This window comes from Polyodon spathula, chromosome 24, assembly GCF_017654505.1.
Source record: "Polyodon spathula isolate WHYD16114869_AA chromosome 24, ASM1765450v1, whole genome shotgun sequence".
Lineage (NCBI taxonomy): Eukaryota > Metazoa > Chordata > Actinopteri > Acipenseriformes > Polyodontidae > Polyodon > Polyodon spathula.
The window spans coordinates 4,123,037-4,148,819 of record NC_054557.1 but is presented as its reverse complement, the minus strand read 5'-3'; the positions used below and the strand labels follow the sequence as shown (position 1 = coordinate 4,148,819).

At 41.2% G+C, this 25,783-nt stretch overlaps 1 protein-coding gene across 1 annotated transcript; it reads left to right on the top strand.

Moving 5' to 3' along the window:
- Positions 1 to 3,855: 3,855 nt before the first annotated feature.
- LOC121298872 (neuronal acetylcholine receptor subunit alpha-3-like) lies at positions 3,856 to 25,348 on the top strand. The gene is made up of 6 exons (XM_041226135.1): positions 3,856 to 3,964; positions 5,600 to 5,739; positions 13,757 to 13,801; positions 19,727 to 19,836; positions 23,189 to 24,317; positions 24,968 to 25,348. The coding sequence occupies exons 1-6, from the start codon at positions 3,904 to 3,906 to the stop codon at positions 25,094 to 25,096; spliced, it is 1,614 nt and encodes a 537-aa protein (XP_041082069.1). The 5' UTR covers positions 3,856 to 3,903; the 3' UTR covers positions 25,097 to 25,348.
- The last annotated feature ends 435 nt before the right edge of the window (positions 25,349 to 25,783 follow it).

The following is a 25,783-nucleotide window of genomic DNA, read 5'->3' as shown; positions in this document are numbered from 1 at the left end:
AATGATTTATGTTTATGACAAAATTAAATCTCTTCCATTCTGTCCCAAGCAAGTTACATTAGATGCTTACATCTGCAGCAATAATCATCAAACTTGCATTGAATGTCAGAGTAGCTGTTTGGTGCTGTCTGGTGTAATAAAATGATTACAATAACAAATCTGCAAGGTTGTTTTTTGATATATCCTGGAGACATATATGACCATTCCTCAATGATTAACAAATTCCAGCGAAGAAGTTTGGCCAAGAAAATTGCAGCAAAGTCTATTCTCCAGAATGGTCCTGTAAATGGAGAGCGGATCCACTTACAATGGTGTTGAGAGAGATGGAGGGTTCTCTTGGCAAAGCTGCAACATTTTTACAGTATTGCACTGCAACAGTATCACAACAGGTAAATAGCTGGTTTTGACTAGTTAAAGATGAACTATACAAATGTTTGGAGGAGGTTGGCTGCAAGCTGACTACCTCAAAATCAGAGTACATGTCATGGCTACAAGTGTTTTGCAGCAGGTCTTCTTTTAGAAAAGTTTATTTTAAACTCAGAATTATTATTCATAGGGTTCAGGTTCAGGTAAGAGAGGTGCTATGACAGGTATTATTATTATTATTATTATTATTATTATTATTATTATTATTATTATTATTATTCATAGGGTTCAGGTTCAGGTAAGAGAGGTGCTATGACAGGTATTGAGGCAACGAGCAGCAGCAGCAGCTAAAAGCCAAGGTCTGGGAAATACGATCTGGAATGTTTGCAGTGCGGTTTTACCTGGACTGGCAAGTAAGAAGAATCACAGCCTCGGTGTGTGGTGTATGGGGAGGTACCGGCACAATCCAACGAAGATTAAGTATTTTTTGTTGTTGGAAGTGGGTCACAGTCCAAATACGTTTTCACCATATTTCTGTGGGTTTCTATGGAGTGTTTAATATTTAATATATTTTTTTATAAAAATCTCAGCCTGTTGAATTCAGTGGAAAGGCAAGGGCTGGATACGAACTGTAAACCACATGGTTCGAAGACAAATGTCTTACCAGTCAATTAAAGAACAAGCTCTATAATTGAGAGGTAGGTACGTGTCTTCAGGAGGCACTGTGGTCCTGGGCTTGTAACCAGAAGGTCACTGGTTCAAATCCTATCACTGCTACTGACTGACTCAATGTGTGACCCTAAGCCAGTCACTTATCTCCTTGTGCTCCATGCTGCAGATGAGATGTTAAATCAATGTGCTATTGTAAGTGACTCTGCATATAATGCACAGTTCACAGGCTACCTCTGTACAGTGCTTTGTGATGGTGGTCCGCTATGAAAGGTGCTATATAAAGATATTATTATTATTATTACACTAATGTCGATATTATTAACTAATCAGCCACATTACAATAGAAAGAACATTGTTTAAATAACATTAGTCATTCATTAGACACGTGCCATTGATTTAGGAATGACTTCCTAGTGTCAAATAACCTTGAAATGACTATGGGAAATGGTTTTGTTTGGCACTCATTAAATATATATGATCTGAGAACTGAGATTCTTTAACCAAGTCTAGTACCATATAATGTTTTGCACAGCCACCTTTGTATGTCTGAAATATTTGTTAGAGGAGGAATTAAGACAAGATATAGTGTTAATACACAAACTCCAGCCGACTGCCTCTTAACACTGAGGAACTTGAGAGTGGATTTCAGTAAGCTACTGCCCCCTGGAGGACAAAGGTTGCATGAGATCACAGGGCACCAGTAGGGTGTGCTGTAGAATGATGAGGAGAAACAGCCCCTGACGGTTTGGTAGGTAACACCAGATCCAATGCGATACTTCCTCTAAAAGTCCCTAGTAAATACCAGCAACTTCGCACAGTCAGTACATGAACCTGTGCTCCCCTGACTATATGACTCACCCTGCACCCCACGCAGGGGACCCCAGGATTTTGTTTTTTATCGTACTCTATGAAGTCTATTTTAATGATATAAACAGTGACAGATTTAAATAATGTTGTAGTTCAACAATTGTTTTGTTCCATAGTTCATTATCCTGCTTATTAACAACACCTAATATAATACAAATAAAACCACAGTTTATAAACTGTAAGGCTTGTATATACTGTTAGTGTAGTCTTGACTAAAATGAACAATTTGTTGTTAACTCTGTTGTTTATTGATGACTGCCTTTCCTAGATCAATTGCTTATCTCATGTCCACATCTTTATACTAGAACACCAATCTAAAATAAATTGGGAGAACAATCAATATTGAATCAATATTACAGTTCTACTGAAGAGATACAAGTTTAAAAGGAGGCAAATGGAACATGTTTATTCAAGTAATATATTTAATCATTCCAATAAGACAACCTCGCAGTAATCAAAAGATCCAGGGTATACTCTATATCACAAAGCATTACCACCAGACCACTTTCTTTTCTAAAAAGAACAAAACATTGATGCATTGATAAAGCTTCAAACAACTGACTCAGGGTGTTAATTGAAGAGTTCCTACAACAAAGTTATGTTACTTGCTAAATCTACAAGAGCAGTTTGTTTTTACCTTTTTTTACACCATTTTGTTTTAGAAATGATCTGAGCATTTTTTTTCTTGTACATTATAGTTATTTATTATTCTTAAGCAGCTTTATTTAAAACTTGCTGGTCTTTTTACTACAGTATTTTTGTTTTACTGTAAGTAAACTGTAGCTTATTGCACAGTTCTCTTGGCTGAAGAAATGCAGTTGTTTACAAGGAGAGTAACATTGAACTTTGTAGAAATATCTAGGCTGAAACAATACAAATGTTCCTTCTCTAGCAATAAAACATATGAATTATAGTGATTTCTGTACATTAACACATTTCCTGTTCAAATTATACATAATATGAATACCGTAGTTATAAAAGTGACACAAGTCACACATTCCAATGCAATTATATACGGCATATTAAACTATGTTCTGTCTCTTAAAGTCTGTAACTCTCAACCAATTCAGTGCTGAGATTTTAACCTAATCTTAAAACTGGAGAAACCAGACTGGTAAATTGAAAAAAAAAAAAAAAAAATATTTGGGAAAATATTGGGGAAAGGGTAGTGTGTTAATAAGCTAAATATATAAACACAAATATAAAGACAAAATGAACCCATCTCCATGAACATGGTACTTTGTGTAGTTTTCAGTTTGTACAGAAGTGCTGATTATCCCCCCTATCTAGAAAGAATGCCTCCCACTGATTGTAAGGCCGGAAGTCTCTAACATTACAAGCACACTCAAGCTTCCTGGATTTTAACCACTCATTAAACAATCTGCATATTAATAATAATAATAATAATAATAATAATAATAATAATAATAATAAATAATAATAATAATACATGTTGTTATTGCTTTTATTGGGATTTGTATTACTGCATTAGTATTATTATTATTGATTATATTCTTTATATAGCTACCATATGTTATCATTAAAGTACCTGTTTGGTTACTGGTTATTTTTTTGTATATACAGGTATATAATTATTTTTCCATATGTGATCATTTGATTGAGTCTATTGATTACTGATATTCTAAAGTGTAATTGTCTCTGTGTGCCTAGAGATTGTCTGTGGCATGGATGAGTTAGGTCCCATTTGAAATTACCCCAGATGTCCCTTTATGACATTTCTTGAATTTGCTGGGACTTTTAAATAAACCCCTGTGAGCCACGCATACCCATATGTTAATCTAAAGACAAGTATCGATTACCTTTCTCTTTCGTTTGACTAAATACCCAGATATCTCTCTCTCTCTCTCTCTCTCTCTCTCTCTCTCTCTCTCTGTCTCTCTCTCTCGCTCGCTCTCAGTTTACCTGATGAGTAAATCTCCAGCATTCACTTTCTCCTGCGTTTGAGGATTGGATTTGAGGTCCTTTACAGAAATTACAATGCAAACCCAGTGTTTTATGGGTTTGCTAACCATATCCTTTCTCATATCACTTCTTTCTGGTGAGTAAAGCAACATATTTGCTTATATTTTTTTGTGCCATACATAAAGCGAAGTACATTTTTTCAAAGCAGCGAACATCAGCTAGTTTAGAGTAAACTGCGTTTATCACTAGATTTAGTTTGCTTATACTTGCACCCTTTAAAAAATATAGATTTAGAACAAATAATATCTTTGTTCCAAATATACTTGACTTCTTTTGCATTTCATTTAGACGCTGGATAAAGACTAGGGTCATGTATACTTTAATATGAGATTGGTTTAATTTTACAGTTGTGAAATGTCAACGCAAAACATGCGTCCATTGTGAATTTTAGTGGATTTTTCTGAATAATCTTTGTAGTCTTTATAAGTGGTTGAAACTCTCGTAACTTCACTTTTTTTTTTTTTTTCAAATGTGGTAAACACAAATAATATAGACCAAAATCAGTAATATAATTAGTAGTTCTAGATTTTGAGATTTAAACGCATGTTTATCCTAAAAACAACACAAGACTTCTCATTTTGTGTTCACTTCCCCAGTCTTATGTTGCAGTTTAGTGTAAGCGTTGAGGTACAGCGCACTGCCCATCTGTGCTGTTATTTCATTGGAGCCGTTTACAATATTACTCCACACATGAAAACTCCAGAGCAGTACTTACTTATCGCTCAAAATTAAAAATAAAAGGGGAAAATAAACATAAAAAATTAAAAATATAATCCAAGATCGCTAAACAATTTGTTTGTTTTTCAATTCTGTAACATTGAAGTTGCATTTTCTCCTTTAAAAAAGTTAAGACTGGAGTTTAAAATATGGCCAACATTATTATTTTTTAATTGTTAGTTTATTCTAACCAATTAATTATGCTGACCTGACTGTAAAAAAAAAATTCCCTTTAGACCTTAGCGTATATTTTCTATTATTATTTGTATTTGACTGTATATGCCACAGTTTTGAAATAATAAGCATTAAGTGGACTGAATAAACTATAACTATATTCAGTAGCCTGTCTGAGCCAAATGAACAAGTATAAGCATACTGTATTTGTCTGTTATGCATAAAAGCAACCTGATTTATTTACTGGGCCTAACACAGCTTTCTAAAATGTACTAATGCAAAAATATTTGAATATGTGATATTTTAATGTGCATTTGGAAATCAAACATGAAATGCTGTACTACTATTATGGCTTTCAGTACACTTTTGAGATATCTTTTTGTAGTTTTTTTTTTTTTTTTTATTACATGATGTTAAATAAAATTATGTAAAATAATTAAATAAATAAAATATACAAAAAAACAGATATCTCAATCTTAAAAATCTAAGTGAAGCAAAACGTTTAGTCGTGTAAATGTTTGTTAAGTGAAACAAACAGATTATCTCGCTGGAACCCCTGTTGTGTCAAGAACCTCCTTCTAATTTGATCTGTAAGGGTTTTAAACATAACAGGGCTCTGTTAAGAGCAGATGCCCTTGTATTTAGAAAGTTACTTGGAAAAGGACAGGATACTGCTGACTAAGAGATAGATTGCAAGTTGCTGAAAAACATCAGCAAACTGCTACAGGGGTGTTTGGTGGAGTGTGCTTGGGATCACAGTGCTTTCTGTAGAAAAACAACCAGATAGCAAATTGTAGTGGATTCTCTGTTTCTTTTGCAGGTGGCACATGCTCAGAAGCAGAACACAGGCTATTTTCTGTTATCTTTACCAAGTATAACCAGTATATTCGGCCAGTGGAGAATGTGTCAGACCCCGTCATTGTGCAGTTTGAAGTGTCTATGTCACAGCTTGTCAAAGTGGTAAGTTTCAACCTACTTATTACACCACTATTTGTGTTCCAGTAGTTATACTTGAAGACTAGAAATCAGTGTGGTCAAGTGTTTAGAGTTGGGGAACTTTGAAGCAGTGTCCTTGTTTCAAGAGCTAAGTGTGTTCTAGTGGTTGGGGGGGGAGGAGCTGAGTGGGGGGGGGGGGGGGGGGGGGGGGAATTGGGGGGGGGATGTAACATCGCTTCAGAAAAGCTGGGGTTTCTGTAGTTGAAAATACAACTGAAACTGAAACTCTGACAACACCGGAGAGGATGTCAGAGGAAAAATTCTCAGCTGTGTTACCTTGGCGACCAAGACGCTCTGCCTGAAACAGACAATGGTGACGTAAGCATGCGTGCTGCGCTTGTAACACTGTGGTGTGCTATGGAGCAGCATCCGGATAGAGAGCCTGAATTGGGATTTTTTAGAAAACGCTGAAAGTTTGACGTCCATGCTTGCAAAAAAAGATTGTCTAGATGAGTATCACAGTTTTTCATTGGAAACAATTTGCAGTAATGTAGCCTACTTGTACTGTACATTTCTGCACTTTACTTTTTGCATATACTTTTTATTACATTCATAGGTTTTAATCAAAGCATGTGAGTGAAATGGAGCGCTCATAAACGGGGGAAGGGTTGGGGTCGGGACCGAAAGACGGCGTGACGTGGCTGTCCCTCTGCTGTCCAGGGGACCTGCAGGTACGCTGCCACACACCCAATGAGTATGGGCACCGACCTGACAGCGGCAGTGTGCTAGTAATCGAGAAAACCTCAGAACTAGGGACCGCGTCCGTAGGGCACTCAGGCTCCGCCTTGACCTCCATCTCCGCTGGAAAAGCGGACTCACCCCACGACGCGGCAATGGAGAGAGCATCTTCGTCTGAGCAAAGCTCCCGGTTGACCCATGGAACCGTGTACCGAGTACCATACAATGCTAGCTACAGAGCACCGAGCATACCGTGTGCACCGAGCATTAGGGGTAGCAGGGGTAACAGAGGTAGCAGAGTCAACACTGGCCCCTCCACCCCCAGTAACCCATCATTGCGCTTCAGTTTATACTGGAATTTGGGAGGGATAGCTAAAGTTTATTTAATGTAATATAATTACTACGTTTCATTTACTTTTCGTTTTGTTTTGAAACATTGTATTTATGTATAGTGCTTTCATATAAAAAGCTGACCACAAACATTCAAACATATAAACATTCTGAATACACAAAAATAAACTGAGCTAGGTTTCTTTGTGAGTAAGCTGAATAGATAAATGCATTGGGTAGCTTTTTCTTTGATTTGTGCTATTTGTATAATGCAAGGATTTGGAGCTTTATGAATAAGCAAATGTAAATTAAAAAGTAACTCACCAGACTACTTGTACACAAAAACAATTCTGCATTCTTTCTTCACAAAATGGTCGATCATGTCATTGTAAATTTGTCTTTCGACTTCAGCCGCAGAAGAAGATCATGTTCAATTGAAATAATCATCATGGATAACAACCAATCTTGTTCAGTGGTATTACTGGATAACTCCTGATCTGTTTGAGGGCAGAAAAGTACTTTTTACCGAAGCCACAGAAACAGGAATGGCCAATATTAGGCAGGTCAGGGCATGCAATTCTGGCATGCTGTCTTTTTGTCCATTGATGTGGAGAAATTGGAGCAGGTCACCTGCAAGCTTTCCTTGGAAGTCTGTCATTGAACACATGATAACACGTTTGTTTATTAACCGCACTAGCAGAATGTACAGCATCACATTCAAACTTTTCTTGATTCTCCAAAATGTGACATTCCAGTGTGTAGGTGCTTCCCATGGAAGGCGCCTTTGGCAGATTTCATCCAATAATTGTGTGCGCTTTATGACCCTTGGGAAAAATGCTGCCAGTCCTGCAAGATCCACCAAATGAAATGCATGGGCATAACAATGAACAAAAAGTACTTGTGGTATAGCCTGTTTCACACAGGCCTGCACGCCATTAAGCTCAGATGCCATAAATGAAGCCCCATCATAGCACTGGGCAACTAATTTGTTGGAACAGTCAAACTCCTTCAGAAAGTGACGCACTAAATCTGATATGTCAGATGCACATTTATTTTTAAATGTTTGTTTGTTTATTTATTTATTTATTTATTAGCAGACACCCTTATCCATTCCAAAATATCACAATACAAAATATCACATTGCAGATAATAGCAGTTATAAAATACATTAAAATCAGTAGTAAGAGCAAATTCAAATGAGAGAAAATAAAAAATACAGTAATTAATTATGCTTGAGAGCGATTACAACTAAGCAGTTATACTTGAAAATATTTGGTTAAGTTCCATTAAGAGCAAGGGTTAGAGAAAACGTGAATACGGTTACCTTTAAGACTAAAACCAAGTACAAGATACATAAAATATAATTATGATTGAGAGTAGTGGTACTGATACAATTGGGTGCCATATAATCCAGTATAGTCGAGAGTTGTGAGGTTTACAGATTCTGTCTGAAAAGGTGTACCTTGAGGAGGCGCCGAAAGGGGGGTCGGGATTGAGCAGTCCTGATATCTGTGGGTAGGTCATTCCACCACTGAGAAGCAAGGGTGGAGAAGGAGCAGGCTCTGGAGGCAGGGGAGTGGAGGGGGGGGGTACGACTAATCTGCCGGTGGCAGAGGAGTGGAGGGGACGAGAGGGGGTGTAGGGAGAAATAATAATCTTGAGTTATGGGGCAGAAGGTCGAGACAGCGATAGACAAGTAAAAAAGTTTTTAATTAGATGCAAGCGGCAACTGGGAGCCAGTGGAAGGAGCAGAGCAGCAGAGTAGCGTGGTAGAAATGGGAAGGGAAAAGACAAGGCGAGCAGCAGAGTAGTGTGGGAGAAATGGGAAGGGAAAAGACAAGGCGAGCAGCAGAGTAGCGTGGTAGAAATGGGAAGGGAAAAGACAAGGCGAGCAGCAGAGTAGCGTGGTAGAAATGGGAAGGGAAAAGACAAGGCGAGCAGCAGAGTAGTGTGGGAGAAATGGGAAGGGAAAAGACAAGGCGAGCAGCAGAGTAGCGTGGTAGAAATGGGAAGGGAAAAGACAAGGCGAGCAGCAGAGTAGCGTGGTAGAAATGGGAAGGGAAAAGACAAGGCGAGCAGCAGAGTAGCGTGGTAGAAATGGGAAGGGAAAAGACAAGGCGAGCAGCAGAGTAGTGTGGGAGAAATGGGAAGGGAAAAGACAAGGCGAGCAGCAGAGTAGCGTGGTAGAAATGGGAAGGGAAAAGACAAGGCGAGCAGCAGAGTAGTGTGGGAGAAATGGGAAGGGAAAAGACAAGGTGAGGAGCAGAGTTTTTTCCTTGGTACCACTGTCAGTCAAATACCTGAAAACACAAGACAGTTGAGCTGTATCATACTTGGCTTCCTATACTTCTGCTTTTATTGCATCTAGCAGAACCTGAGGCACCAAAGAGATTAAATAGTTCTGAACCTAGTTAGAGGTACTTGAGAATACTGTGACTGAGACAAGTTATTGCTTAACATGCTGTCGTAGTCAGAAATCAGAGAAAATAATTCCACATAATTACCTCTATTTGATTGGTGCCTTCATTGTGCCCTCTGAATGCCAGTTCTTGCTTGCCAAGCTAAACAACAGAATCAATCAAGCATTTAAGAACCTCCCATTTTTTTTTTTACTTGCTCATTGTGATGTATTATATCCCTACTCTTCTGCTCATCCAGTTGAACATCAATCTGGGTCTGTCCAAAAGTTTTGAATGTTACAGTGGGAACGCTGACTTTGGGAACGCTCATGTTTTTGTGCTGACTTTATTTGACATCCTAGATTGCTGTAGCCAGTGCTGTTCCATATCACCTTTTCAGTACTGAACAAAAGACAGTTCCAGCAGTATAACTTTTTTAATTGACAGCTACTGGTAAGCCATGGATACCTTCCATAATTTGAATGTTGGAAGTGGCGAGTATATCCCTTCCCTTGTGTTAGTTCGGATATTTGTGGTGTATTCCTCCCTTTTTTTACAATCTCCAATTTTTCTGAGAATGTTCTAGAAAATTGATTCAAAACTAAATCAACTATGATGCCTCCGTTGTCTGATGATTTTTTTTTTTTATTGTGTAAAAAGCAATTTGAAATATTACTTTGGTGTTCTTAATGTAATTCTTAATAATGGCCTCTATAATAAGCAATACCATGCGAAATTCAGCTATTCTGACACCGCTTACGATAGCATATTTATGTCACACCTTTGCTCACTACCGATTGGTTAGCAGAGAATACCTTGAAGGCCCTGATGGCATGCCACTGCATAATTACCACTTATGTCAGACCCAGCGGAGAGTAAGATGTGTTTTATCTGTCTAATTGCAATTTGCCATTCAAACAACAGTTTTAAACCTAAGAAAAAGAACTGGAGCTTAATGACGTTCCAGTGTCTTCAGTACTTTCTTGTGCGCTGGAAGGGAAATGTGTGCTAACATTAGAGGATCCTTTTTCTTAACCAAAAGCAAAATATCATGAACTACAACAAAAAAATAAAATAAAATAATAATAATAATAATTCTGGTGGTTACAGCTCTTTTTCAAGACAACATGTGAATATTTCAAGGTATATAAAAATTGCTCCTTTTTTTTATCAAAAAAGCATATACTGCCCCAGACCTAACCTCTCACTCACCTCCAGCACCTTTTCAGTAGCCATAACATGACGCAGTAAGCAGACGGTGTACGCCACTGGCATCTTAAGTAGGGGGCACAGCTCATTTGCATACTTCTGACAATTGATCAGAAAAAATCTCGGTTACAATCCGTGACGGTAAATCACATCTGAAACTGTTACTGGCCGGTAAAATAACTAGGCCGTAGTTTTACAAATCGCGTGTTTTTAATGGCCACATTGGGGTAAAAATTCAGCACAGTGCCAACTAACACTGCATCATACCAACGTCACTCCACACACTGCAGCACCTGATATTCACTGGGGCTTCATGTACAGTTTAAACTCTCTTAGCTTCTGAAGTGGGACATCACATCAGAGTGATATGGCAGCATCCAGTTTCATGCTTTCTTTGTATTGATACCTGCATTGAAAGAGGATTTGATTGTTCCGGTCAATTAAGCTACATAACAGTAAATCTACTGTATTTTGCTAGTTACTGGAATTGAAGTAGCACCACTTAAGTCTCAGATTAAAAGCTCTGATATGTCTGCAAAGCTTTTTGACATATACTCTGATAATTCCTGCTTTCCTGCTTAATCAGGGGTTTTCTATTCTGTTTAATCACATCAGCAAAAACTTAGTTATGGTGCCTATTCAAACCAAAATGTAAACATGGCTTTCTTTCTGTCTGTATGTGTAAAATATATAAACTCTACAAGTAACAAGAACATGTATGCTAATATAAGACAGAAAGAAGGAGATACTTCTTCACACAAATTTGTGAGGGTATGAAATGGGTTACCTAGCCATGTTGTTGGTGCTGAATAATTGGGATCGTTGACTTTTAGATTCTGACGTCAATCAGCTACTAGGTACCTGACAAGAAAAGATTGGCTGAATAGCCTCCTCTTGTTTGTAATTTGTATTATGTTCTTATATATCTTATGTATAATTTTTCCAACACAACCCACTTGTCAATCAGTTGGAGTGACGATCATTGTCAAGACAATCACCAAAGCAATGCCTGTTACCAAGCTACTGAACCAAGGAGGTGAGGGCCCAGCCTGTGAAGTCTCTACCTGGACTCATGGGCTCCTGACCAGTAGGAGTTGCTGAAGGGCAATGAGGTGAACTCTGCACAATCAAGCTTTCCTCCCCAACCCATGGTAGCGCAGTGGCAGGCAGCGATCCCTGCGGGACCCTAGGCAACGTAGAATAACCAGGATTCCAACCAGGGTGCTCCTGATTATATGACTAACCCAGCTTTTCCTTTTCATAAAGATAATACTGTGTAGGTAGCACTGGGTGTTTTTTGCAGTGCATACATTTTCTTAATGACACAATATATTTGTTGAATACAGCATCATTGTATGTTGCATTTTTACATGAACTAGCCTATATTATAAGTTCAGAATCTTGTTTTTTTGGTTTTAGTTTATCAGTAATATGCTACTGAATACATTTGTTCTTATCTATGTAATGCTTAAATATTAATTTGCAATTTAAAAAGTATATTGTTTATTAGAAGCTTGGATAGTCTCCAAAAGATGTTTTAAGGTTTTAAAAACAGATGGTTTCTCTCCCACAGCATCACTCAGTGATCCAAATAGGCATCTTCAAGCTTTGTTTCCATAATTATAATGCTTTTAAATTGACATTTTTGTAATGTCTCTGTTTCATACCCCAAGGACTCAATTTAAGAGCATTAAAGGGTACATCAGCACTGCTTGAAAAATCAAACATAAACTATCCCATCTTGCTGTTCCTTTGTATTTGGTCTTGTATAACAATCTGTGTGTGCCCAAATATCTGCGTAATGCCACACTGCTGATGTCCAAATTCACTGTTCTTGAGCATCTCTTCTGAGCCAAAAGACATGATTTCTGCATGCACCCTTACATGTGCTCTGAAACGTGCATGCCCAATGAAGCATTGTATTAGTTATATTACTTCAGTGTGGAAACACACTAGTCTGTGTGACAGATATCGTCCATCTAATTTTCCATATGGAAGGAATTTGTACCTGCTTTCTTTTTGTGTAGTAGACATCTTTCATATTGTACATGTTTCCTTTGAATGTTGTATTTTGATATATTATTATGATTAATGTTGCATTCAGTAAAAAGAAAAGAAAAAATGTCTGTGCTGTGTAAGTGGATGTGGGGAAAAGAAAACCAAGATGGAGTTGTTATCATTTCCAACTAATGAAGGGACCTACCCATAATTATAGCAGCACTGTGTTATTTCAATATACGTCCCCAAAGTCTTAGATATAGCTCCAGCTGGTTCGGAATGTTTGCAGAATGGACACTTATCAAATAAATTAGCAAATGAGATTTGGAAACAATATATTCCCTTTTGGAATGAGGTGTTTGAGGATGATCCGACCTAAAAAAAAATATATATATATATTGCATTTTTTCATCCTTCGTATTTGATATTCATTTGCATTTCCTGACACAGCACATGCACAATCATCTACACACAGCTGAGTGGTAAGGTCAGATTCGGCCACAAATTCCATCTCCCTATCAGTTTCTGAACAATCTGTTGAAATATTTTCTGGTATTATTTCGGACGTTCCCTGTGTACAGTCACACTGTGTTGCTGAGGAAAATTTGAATTTAAACTGTTAATAACACAACTTCGATATTTAACAATGAAAGTGCAGAGATGCATAATTTACTATATGGCGTAAGGTTCCATTATAATAACGTTTTTGGTTCCAATTCACCCTGTAAATCCCAGCAGCTTGTGGCAGTGGAACGTGTAGATTTTTGCTTGCCATTGTAACTCTGTCTGTTTGGGTTTCTGTTATTTCTGTATACCCCAAGGTGTCAGTTTGTCTGATAATAAAAACACCCAAACAGACACAGTTACAATGGCAAGCAAAAATCTACAACTGGAAAGAAAAACTTACTGTTCCACTGCCATATCGAAGTTGGGTCATTAACAGTTTAAATTCAGATTTTCCTCACAACAGTGGGGTAGTGCGTGATAAATGAGAATGTAATGCCCACCCTTGTGGTGGGGTGCTTGGATCATTGTTCTCCATGTAGTGATCCTGAAATATGGACTTCATATTTTCTAACATTCTTCTGTTTTCTCTCAAATTTAATATTTTAATTCCATCCTGTTAAAATTTTTGGTTTTACCTGCTATTTTAAGCTATATATGTGATCTTTTCAACCTGTCTTACATGACAAGACTGGATTTCAGGAAATTCATGTTGCCTGTGGTGATAACACATAATACAGGGGAAACTTACAGTGCGGTGTTCAATTGATCTGCTGCTGTTCAGATAAAAACCCCAACAATGCAATACAACTTGATAAATCAGGTGAATTCTTAAGTGTTTATTGTTTTGTTTTTTTTTCCAGGATGAAGTAAACCAGATCATGGAAACAAACTTGTGGCTGAGACATGTAAGTAAATTGTGTTATTCTAGTCTTTTTTTTGTTTTTAAGAGTCCTTGAACACATGGGACCTCACAAATCATGTCTTCTCAGTCATGAACATAATTTAATCTGCTTTTCTGCTTGAGTTACATTGAATTTCCCCAAGCTTCCGATAGGGACAGTACTCTTTTACACACAAATTTCAAAATCAACCTCAGATCTCTTTGACCCCGTTCATACTACTGTCCTGGCCCAGGGCCACGTCAGTTCAGATTTGCGGTTTATGGCGCTGTGGCAGAGCAAAGCTCTGCCCTTTAAATTGGCAGGGATGGGGTTAACTTCCCCTACCTGCCTGGGTTTATTATGTTCAGGTGGCTGGGGTTGATTAGTTGATTAGGTTGATTAACGATCAATCAGCGCCCAGCCACCTGATATAAAAGGAGGCCTCTGCTTCTCATTTGGGGAGGAGGGAGCTGAGGAAGCAGGTTGGTGTTTGTTTTGTGGGTTTTTGAATTTTCTAAATCCAGTGAAGGCATTGCCCAGCCTGGAAACTTTATTTTTGTGAGTTTTGTTTTTGCTTTATTTGTGTTTGAGTATCTGTTATTTTGCCCTTGTGCACTTTATTTTTGTTTATTTATAATAAAATAGTTATTTTTTTTGAACTGCAGTCTGTCTCTGGGCCTCTATCCACTCGCCAGCCTGCCACATTTGGTGTCAGAAGTGGGATAGCGCCACCTAGAGGCTCAGAGCAGTATTTATTTTTTTTTTTTGAGAAAAAAAAAAATGGGAAAGAAGAGCAGACAGTGGAAAAGGCAGGACAAGCAGCAGCTGAAGAAATGTAAGCTGCTGCAGCCACCGCTGGAGGACCCGGCCAGCCTCTTCCCCTGGTGTTCCTGGTGTGGGAAGGAGGACCATCGTTGGCGGTCCTGCCCAGACGTGCCACCGGCAAACTGGTGTGGCCGGTGTGAGGAGGACGGCCACAACTGGGCAGGATGCCCCTACAACCAGGCCCAGGAAGAGGTGCAGTGTTCACCCCGGGCATCAGGGGCCACCCCACTACCTCCAGCACCACCACCTTCACCACCGTCCCAGGAGATCTGGGACTGGTTGATGCACCCTGAGGCAGACCTCGTCCACGATCTCCCCATAGTTATCAACACGCTGTGGCGTCGAGATGGGGAGAGGTGGGAACAGTGGGAGGAACAACACCACCCGGCCTCCTTCCCAGAGGTTGCCCTCATGGTGGTTAATTACCTGGCGGTAGACATGGGAGATCCACCGGTCACTCCAATAAAGAGAGGTGAGCCGCCTTCCCGAGAGCCAGAGAGGGGGGGTGAGCCGCCTTCCCGGGAGCCAGAGAGGGGCGAGGAGCTGCCGTCGCTCCCAGAGCCAGAGAGGGGCGAGGAGCTGCCGTCGCTCCCAGAGCCAGAGAGGGGCGAGGAGCTGCCGTCGCTCCCAGAGCCAGAGAGGGGCGAGGAGCTGCCGTCGCTCCCAGAGCCAGAGAGGGGCGAGGAGCTGCCGTCGCTCCCAGAGCCAGAGAGGGGTGAGGAGCTGCCGTCGCTCCCAGAGCCAGAGAGGGGTGAGGAGCTGCCGTCGCTCCCAGAGCCAGAGAGGGGTGAGGAGCTGCCGTCGCTCCCAGAGCCAGAGAGGGGTGAGGAGCTGCCGTCGTCCCCAGAGCCAGAGAGGGGTGAGGAGCTGCCGTCGTCCCCAGAGCCAGAGAGGGGTGAGGAGCTGCCGTCGTCCCCAGAGCCAGAGAGGGGTGAGGAGCTGCCGTCGTCCCCAGAGCCAGAGAGGGGTGAGGAGCTGCCGTCGCTCCCAGAGCCAGAGAGGGGTGAGGAGCTGCCGTCGCTCCCAGAGCCAGAGAGGGGTGAGGAGCTGCCGTCGCTCCCAGAGCCAGAGAGGGGTGAGGAGCTGCCGTCGCTCCCAGAGCCAGAGAGGGGTGAGGAGCTGCCGTCGCTCCCAGAGCCAGAGAGGGGTGAGGAGCTGCCGTCGCTCCCAGAGCCAGAGAGGGGTGAGGAGCTGCCGTCGCTCCCAGAGCCAGAGAGGGGTGAGGAGCTGCCGTCGCTCCCAGAGCCAGAGAGGGGTGAGGAGCTGCCGTCGCTCCCAGAGCCAGAGAGGGGTGAGGAGCAGCCGTCGCTCCCAGAGCCAGAGAGGGAGGAGGATCTGCTGTCGCTCCCAGAGAGAGAGAGGGAGGAGGATCTGCTGTCGCTCCCAGAGCCAGAGAGGGAGGAGGATCTGCTGTCGCTCCCAGAGCCAGAGAGGGAGGAGGAGCCTCCGTCACTCCCAGAGCCAGAGAGGAGTGAGGAGCTGCCGTCACTCCCAGAGCCAGAGAGGGAGGAGGCTCTGCCGTCGCTCCCAGAGCCAGAGAGGGGTGAGGAGCCGCCGCCGCTCCCAGAGCCAGAGAGGGGGAGGAGCCGCCGCCGCTCTCAGAGCCCGAGAGGGAGGAGGAGCCGCCGCCGCTCTCAGAGCCCGAGAGGGAGGAGCCGCCGCCGCTCTCAGAGCCCGAGAGGGAGGAGCCGCCGCCGCTCTCAGAGCCCGAGAGGGAGGAGCCGCCGCCGCTCTCAGAGCCCGAGAGGGAGGAGCCGCCGCTCTCAGAGCCAGAGAGGGAGGAGGAGCCGCCGCCGCCGCTCTCAGAGCCCGAGAGGGAGGGGCCGCCTCCGCCACCAGAGGGAGCCGGGCCGCAGTCGCCGCCTCCGCCACCAGAGGGAGCCGGGCCGCCGCCTCCGCCACCAGAGGGAGCCGGGCCGCCGCCTCCGCCACCAGAGGGAGCCGGGCCGCCGCCTCCGCCACCAGAGGGAGCCGGGCCGCCGCCTCCGCCACCAGAGGGAGCCGGGCCGCCGCGCCTCCGCCACCAGAGGGAGCCGGGCCGCCGCCTCCGCCACCAGAGGGAGCCGGGCCGCCGTCGCCGCCTCCGCCACCAGAGGGAGCCGGGCCGCCGTCGCCGCCTCCGCCACCAGAGGGAGCCGGGCCGCCGTCGCCGCCTCCGCCACCAGAGGGAGCCGGGCCGCCGTCGCCGCCTCCGCCACCAGAGGGAGCCGGGCCGCCGTCGCCGCCTCCGCCACCAGAGGGAGCCGGGCCGCCGTCGCCGTGCTACCTTGGAGATTCGGGGCCCCCTCAACCAAAGAAGGCTTGGGGGCTCCGACATCAACCCCGCCCACCACCACCCACCATAACAGCCCACCCAAGGGACATAATTGGACTCTTGGGGGGAGGGGGGTGGGGAGGGTGGGGGGAAGGGGGGAGTTGGCCGATTGCGGCCGGTGTACGTTGTACATGGGGGGAGGTGTGTGGCAGAGCAAAGCTCTGCCCTTTTTAAATTGGCAGGGATGGGGTTAACTTCCCCTACCTGCCTGGGTTTATTATGTTCAGGTGGCTGGGGTTGATTAGTTGATTAGGTTGATTAACGATCAATCAGCGCCCAGCCACCTGATATAAAAGGAGGCCTCTGCTTCTCATTTGGGGAGAAGGGAGCTGAGGAAGCAGGTTGGTGTTTGTTTTGTGGGTTTTTTGAATTTTCTAAATCCAGTGAAGGCATTGCCCAGCCTGGAAACTTTATTTTTGTGAGTTTTTGTTTTTGCTTTATTTGTGTTTGAGTATCTGTTATTTTGCCCTTGTGCACTTTATTTTTGTTTATTTATAATAAAATAGTTATTTTTTTGAACTGCAGTCTGTCTCTGGGCCTCTATCCACTCGCCAGCCTGCCACAAGTGCCTTTGCACGTTCACATATGTGATTGAAAAGCAGGCCTAAAATGTGGCATATTGCCTTTTTTTATGGAACGATAGCCTGTAGTCAGAATAGAAGAGCTACAAGGATATACAGTAATTCCTGATTTGTAGGAGATGTTTTGTATTTTTATATATATATATATATATATATATATATATATATATATATATATATATATATATATTTCAATGCAGCACAGTAGCAATGTTCTATATTAAAAAAAACAAAACAAAACATATATTATTGACTGTTTTGATGTAATGTTATAGTGTGTAACGAGATGACGGTCAGAGCTTACCCCCACCCACAATCACATTATTCTCTCAAGAACATGGCGGTATTTAGAATGCGGGAAACAGCAATTTGCTAGTGTTAACAGGTATAAATATTTATTTTCGTAATGCATACTTCACAGTTTGCAAATTACTATCATTGACTGACATTATGACTGGCAATGTCCCATTGGGTGACAGCCAAGCAATGCTGGAGGCCACAGGGCTGTCTCTCTACTACCAATGAGCAGGACACACCCACTGGCCAATTCATCTAATGATAAGGTGTTTGTTTTCCAGAGCCGCATAATCAGAATGAAAAAAATATATATTTTAATAAGAAAACATGGTGTGATTTAAACCAAGTGCAGAATCAATGCAGTAATCCAACTGACTGAATATAAGTAGGTGTCTACTTAAATCAGTGCTCTCTGTGTGGGTTGGAGTTGTTGTAAAAAAAAGGTTCTATACCTGTACTCTTAATCCAGTTTGTGCTTCAAGATCTAGACATTGTAAACCTTACTGCTTTTAAGCAATAGATAATGTGTGGTGGCTGACCAAACCAGCTAAAAAAAGACTTGGAAAAGAAGAAAGTTCAGTTTTTGTTCACAGTGAGATAGACAGACAGACACAAGAGATCCTCAGCAGAATGAATACAGATTGCCAATTCACTATCAGTTGCAACCAATGTAATGGAGAGCCACACGGTGATCTGACGGTTTATGTTCATAAGCCTCCAGTATGCCCTTATGCCCTCTGATCCCTCCATTCACTCCTTCACATTTAATAGAATAGCTCCTTGCTTCTGTGTGGAGATGACATAAGGTCAAAGTAATAAACAGCTCAGTTGAGGGGAATGTCAGCACTGAATAAAAATGTCAACTCTTTCCAATCTGTCCGACTGGGGCTAATGATTTATGGCTGGTCATTTCATTTACACACAAGCTGATTGTTTCTGGCTCCTTGTCCTGTTGCGTTGATGGAGCCTCTCAGGGGAATCCCAGAGAGATTGAGCTCCTTTTCAATTCCACTCCTGACAACAGTGACTTATCCCCTGGTCTGCCCATGAAAACCATTCTATTGCAACTGTAGAGTAATGGGGTAGCCAGGATTATTAAATAAGGAAATGTTATATGAAATGGAAATTAATTATATATATATATATATATATATATATATATATATATATATATATATATATATATTATAGTATACAGTATGCCTTTCCTTTGCACAGGATCAAAGCATTTTCCACACACTGCGGGTACAATGGAGTGCAAATCAACAGTAGTAGTTCTTCCGTTGGTCCTAGATCGTGAAACAATCTATCCTTCTCTATCCCCAGTGCTACTTTCTAAATGAAAATGCTGGTTGCTGTTATTTGCAGTTTGAGATGGTTTCTTTCAAGTGTTGAACTGTACTGTATTGTATAGGTGTTTAGATAACAGCCATCAATTGTGTTGTGAACAACAGTAATCCTATCATTAACAAATGCAAAGACTAAAGTACATTTTTAAGAGCAATACAACTACTTTAATGTAATAGATAATAAAGTTGTTCCATAAATTCTCTTCATCCGTTATTGCTTTTGGACATCCATTCATTATATAAAAGGCCCTATGAATTTTTTTTTTTGAGTTTTTGGAGAAAATACCCCATTTTAAGTGATGTCCTTGAATAGAATATCCCTTTCACGTCTGAGCTATGTGTCCTAGGGTGGATACATGGCTGTGGTTTAGTCTCTGTACACAACAAATTATAACATTTATCTCTCTAATCCTCAAATCTCAAACAAAAAAATGAATAAGATGCATCCTGGATTTTTTTTTTAAAAATGATGTGTAATCAAGTGTGTGCGCATAATTTTTCAAAATGCTTATTTGTTTTTCGTGTCTACAATTAAAACATGTTGTGCCCTAAATCCTCCTTACTTTGTGCCTTCTCTCCATAGACCTGGAATGACTACAAACTGAAATGGGACCCCCATGAGTTTGGAGGGGTTGAATTTATCAGAGTGCCGTCAAACAGGATTTGGAAGCCAGACATTGTCCTGTACAACAAGTAAGAGAAGCCTGTCAGAGTGTGATCAGCGGTCTGTATAAACATTCACATGCTAATCTGGTACCTGAAATGATTCTACGTCCATGAGGCTGCAGAATCCAACAGTTGGGTGTAAGTGACACTAAGTTACATGAGTGGATGTGTTTATTTTACACATTGATTTGAAAATGTGAATCATGATTTGATTTACTTTCAAGTAAGTGTTTCCAATGTTATACTATCTTGAAAAAAAAAAAAAAAACACCCCTGAATGAGTGTTCATTTGTGTGTGCCAAATGATAACTACCGTGTAATTGCTTTACATGAAGTTCTGGAGTTTTCCATGGTGAGAAATACGATACAAAACAATAATGCTGTAATATGCCAATGTTTATTTTGCTTTCTATGGACATTTTCAAAAAGACAGACTGTTTGTAGTTTTTAGAAAGACTAGGAAGGAAAACTGTATGTGCTTTAAAAAAAAAAAAAAAAGAAGCAGCTACACGGTTTCTGCCCTGCCCTCCCATGTGATATTTCAGTCTGCACACCTCAATAATTTATGTGCCCTGTAAATGTAAGTAAGACAGAAAACAGAAATTGCATTTTGCACAGATGCTGATGTAGGTGTATTAGATTAGTAAGAAATAACCCATGACAGGGTGTGCATTAAGACAATTCTTACGACATGCCCTGGGTGCGTTGTGAGGCACAAGTGCCTTCAACCACCCCGGAAGTGTGGTAAGAACTGTCTTACCGCACACCCTGGAGAGGGCTATTTCGCTTGTAAAATGGCAAAAAAAAAAAATTGAAAATAATTACACATGCTGAGTGAGACTTGCGTGGTGATTTCTCAGATTGCTTTTGAATAGGGTTACTGCTACTGCTTGCCTCGGAGTTTTCTTTGTACTGTTCTCTGACTAAATAAATACCACAGTATATATGCCAATCTGTAATTCTTAGTAACAGAGATGAAAAAAACCAAACAGATTATTGAGTGATTTAAATGTTGTTTCAGTGGTATGTTGATATTTTTACCTACAGAAACACTGTTTAGATAATTGTTACTATTATGGCATAGTAATATTAATAGATCAGGTAAGTAAGTTGGTCTCATAGCCATGCGGTAAGACAATTATTACCACACATTCTCCCTGATTGTTTTACAACAAGAACTACTATAAATACGAGTAAAGAGGGGGGAGGGGCAAACAATTGTGGCCATTTTTCTAACTGTTCAGGAGTAACTAGTGTTGTCTAAATGTACGTATTAAAGGATTTGTCATAATTTGTTATTGAATGATTTTTTAAAAGCCTACAGTGTAATGTGTGTTATCTGAAGCTTCTTTCTGACATTTGCTTATGATTAAGAAAAAATGTTAGTGTTACGGCAAAAACAATATGTAATAAAAATGACTTGTATTAGCAAAACAAGCAAAACATATTGAAGGCCATTTATAATATCTAAGGGCTGATTCAATTCATTTTTTCACTGGGGAGCCAAACATTGGCAAATAAAGATGGACAGGAGAAAAAATCAAACAGACCAGAATGGAAAGCAATGTAGACAGTTACAATGTTTTATTATTGCAATCCGTGATCAGTGGGGTCCAAATAATATGAATCTTCCCATTTTCCATTGTATTCTTTAGAGCATTCCGGTTCAGTCGTTACAAAGCTACAGCCATGTGAGTCCATTGCACTTCTGACATGACATACCAACAGGTATCTTGACAGTTGAAATTGTGCTTTGAAACCTCAAAAATACAAGTACTGTTGCAGGTCTTGTCTCAACTGAATCCTTGAATTATTATTCCCGAGGAAGGACAGTTGCTCCTAAAGAGGGACAGTTGGCACTGCTGTAAAGGCAACCCCACATTGATTCATCTCAAACATTGCCTGCCTGACAGAGGCTCTACAATGTACATCTCCATGAATTGGTGGTCAATGGGGAGGGGGTGGGGGTCAGCAGGCCTAAAGATGTACTGCACATTTCATTCAGGAATTGCAAGCCACATTAGCTTCTGCACTTACACTCACACTCTCTCTGGAGGACAGTACGATAAGAAGTAAACCTTCACTTTGTGTCAGGTTAGGTTTTTGTATTGATTAGGCCTCCTTACGGAACTGTCTGCTGACGGATTGTAATTTTTTGCTCATCATTTCAGTTTGTTTTTTTCTTTCTTGACCCTTGCTTTGGGTGCAGGTGGGTTTGGGGCTTTTTTTTTTCCTGGCATACATTAATTTTTCTGACTTCTTGCTTGAAATATTCCTGAGGTTGCCACTATTCAAACTGGGTTGCAAGCCAGTTCCTAATACAACCACCTTGTGTTTACATATTTGAGTATTTTGTGAGTAATAGTAAATATCTTCTATGCATACAGGTAGTTGACTTACAGCTGTTTGAGCCGTTTGGCTCCATACTGTATTTGGCTGACGTTTTTGAATATGCCCATCTGCCCCTTACTTATCATTATCATTACTGCCATAGTATACGCATAGATAAGTGTAATAAAATACAATGAAAGCATGGTATAGCATAGGTGAGCATTGTAAAGTCCAGCAAGGTGTGGTAAAGCATAGTCTGTTTCTAATAACTACAGTATGCAATACATATTAGAAGCAGGGACATCTAACTAAAAGCACAATTTTGTTAATCTCATTTATAGTTTAATTGTTTGCTGTTGTTATATTCATGATACCCTACCTTGTTTATTATTTGAAGTGTTAGTAGGTTACCTACATTCTTAAACATGTATCAATATTTAGTTTGTGTATATTAAATAAATAATCAAACAGTGTTTAAGATAAAATCTATATAATTGCTTCTATATGAAAGTACTGTAATTTACAAATATTGTATGTTGTCAAATGGTGATGCTAACATCAGACTGGTGAGGGGAGGTCATTATATGAAAATCCTGTTTAAAATAAAAATCTTAAAACAAATTATTCCACAAAAGTGACGTAAACCAAATCAGTGCTTGCATTTTTTATCCAAGTGGAATCGTTCAGCAGAGTCGGTTTGTAGTGCAGTTGCAAGAGCTGGGCAAGTCTGCCTAGTCTGAGCAGAATGTGCTGTCATCTGGGTAGCACCACATTCACTGTTTCTAGAGAGTGCACTTTCTTGGTACACTAGAAAATTATGTCACAAGTTTTACTACACTGCAAAACTAAATCAATTCATCACAGAATAAGAAAAACACAGGTAAACAAAAGAAAAGTAAACTCTTTGAATGAACACATTCATGTTTACAAACTATTCCATCAGAGATGCTGTTGCCCTTATACTATGTCCCAGGGGGCATTAAAATACCATTTGAGTTCTGTAGTTTTTCTGTACTTACTGTCACCATTTTTGGTTTTAACCTCCCAGCGCTGTAGGAGACTTCCAAGTAGATGACAAGACCAAAGCCTTGCTGCACTACAATGGGGATGTCACCTGGATCCCACCAGCTATCTTCAAGAGCTCTTGTAAGATCGATGTCACCTACTTCCCTTTTGACTATCAGAACTGCACCATGAAGTTTGGTTCTTGGACTTACGATAAGGCCAAGATTGACCTAGTCCTCATTGGGTCCACCATCAATCTCAAAGACTTCTGGGAGAGCGGGGAATGGGTGATCATTGATGCCCCGGGATACAAGCATGACATTAAGTATAACTGTTGTGAGGAGATCTACCCAGATATTACCTATTCCCTCTACATCCGACGGCTCCCTCTCTTCTATACCATCAACATGATCATCCCCTGCCTTCTCATCTCTTTCCTGACTGTCCTGGTGTTCTACCTGCCCTCAGACTGCGGGGAGAAGATTACTCTGTGCATTTCTGTGCTCCTTTCCCTCACTGTCTTCCTCCTGGTTATTACTGAGACCATCCCTTCCACCTCTCTGGTTATCCCTCTGATTGGAGAGTACCTTCTCTTTACCATGATCTTTGTTACCCTCTCCATTGTCATCACTGTGTTTGTGCTCAATGTTCACTACCGTACTCCTAAGACTCACACCATGCCACGCTGGGTGAGATCTGTTTTCCTCAGCTTGCTCCCCAGGGTGATGTTCATGACCAGGCCAAAGCGAGAAGCAGGAAACACCGGCCAACATCTTCACCACCATTACTACCAGCCCACGACTCACCACCACCAAAACCAGCAACAGCAGAACACAGCCACACTCCAGAGGAAGAGACTCGTTGTTCACTCTGAGCTACCCAACTTCAACAGCTTGTCCACTAACAGCGGGGGTGACAGCAAGTGCTGCTCCAAGGAAGGCTTCCCCTGCCAAGATGGGTGCTGTAACTGCTGTGGGAGGCAACGCAGCACCAAGCTGCCTGCAGACAATGGAGTGGGGGCTAGTAGCCGGTGCACAGACAGCCCAAGCTCCAGCTCAGAGTCTCTGGATGCCCTGTTATCCTTCTCTGCTCTATCGCCTGAGGTGCATGAGGCCTTAGAGAGTGTCAAGTATATCGCTGAGAACATGAGGTTACAGAACGAGGCCAAGGAGGTGAGCAGATTGGGGGGGCGTGAGTTGATTTACCTTCTATAAAAGGTGTTAGTAACATGCAGAAAAAAGATGTAGTCTTACTTTTTTTCTTATTGATTTCAGTTAGGTTCATACTAGTGAGATAAACATTAATCCAGTACACAATATTTTGCATGAGTTTTAAAAACATATTAATGTACAGTAAGAACATGTTCTAATGAGAGAAGGCCAGACCCATCTATGCTCATCTGTTTCCTAGTAGCTGACTGAACTCCTTGTCAAGTTGGGTCTTAAAGCATCCCTGTGATTCAGCATCAACACCCATTACATACCCTCACCACTCTATGTCATCTTGATTTTAAAGACTTCTATCAAGTCCCCCCTAATTTTTTTTTTCTTCCAGGCTAAATAGATTTAGTTCGTTCAACCTGTCTTTATAGCTCATTGTTTTAAGCCCTGGGATAGTCTGGTTGCTCTTTGCAAGGAACAGACACGATAAACCTCACAACAGAACTTACAATTCAGGTAGATAGAGAGCACTATGTCTGTGAAAATCAGGAAGGATATTGTTTATCATTGATGGTGGTCCTCAAGTTATTGAGAGGTGGAAAATGTATTTGAAAAACTTGCAACAATGTCTAACATATTTGCCTGTGTCTTGTGCATTGTAGATCCAGGATGACTGGAAGTATGTTGCCATGGTGATTGACCGCATCTTCTTGTGGGTTTTCATCCTGGTTTGTATCCTGGGGACAGCAGGCCTCTTCCTTCAACCCTTACTGCTGGGAGACGACATTTAGGCTGACAGCGAGGCTTCTTTTTTGCTTGTTTTTCTCTGTAAATACTGATTTGCACAGAAGTATATCATATATATCTTCTGTCCATTCTTAGGAATTCAGGCTGTGCTGAAGTCTAGGTGACCGCACAGGCGAGTAGAAGTTGATTGTATTAAAGCTTCTTATAACGATGCAGGGTAGCTGAACTGGAAAGCTGAGAATAGGTGGTTTTAGTCATTATTATTAACGTGCAAAGTCACCGTGCTGGAGAGCTGAGAAAAGGGTATGTTATTGTTCATTTGCAGGAAGATTTCCTTGAGAAATTGAGTTTTAATTGCTCTTCCTATATACATCTAGTTTAGTACAGGAACATATTCCCATAGGGTTTTAACTTTTTGCCTCCTAGAGGGAAATGCTTCTTAAAACACTTATGTTTGTTTGATGACTTCAACACTGCTGTGTCTGCTTCTGTAAACCTTTTTTTTTCATTAAAGGTTTGTTTTAAATGTATTTGGTATGTAAACTTGCTGTTTTTCTGCTTTTGCACCTCGCAGTAGTTGCCTGACACAGCTTTTAAACTATTACAAAGTCTACCTGTACATTAAAGGCAGGACTTCCTGTAATATCTCTTTACACCTAGGACAAAGTAAATTGAGTTCTTATAGGAATTGGTAAGTACTTATTCAGAGATTATTTAAGAATGTGACTCAT

Bases quoted from the DNA above. Each gene is read 5' to 3' on its own strand.
- LOC121298872 (XM_041226135.1), top strand. From the start codon at position 3,904: ATGCAAACCCAGTGTTTTATGGGTTTGCTAACCATATCCTTTCTCATA. The intron at 5,740-13,756 runs GTAAGTTTCAAC...TTTTTTTTCCAG, and splicing joins TGTCACAGCTTGTCAAAGTG to GATGAAGTAAACCAGATCAT. The intron at 24,318-24,967 runs GTGAGCAGATTG...TGTGCATTGTAG, and splicing joins TACAGAACGAGGCCAAGGAG to ATCCAGGATGACTGGAAGTA.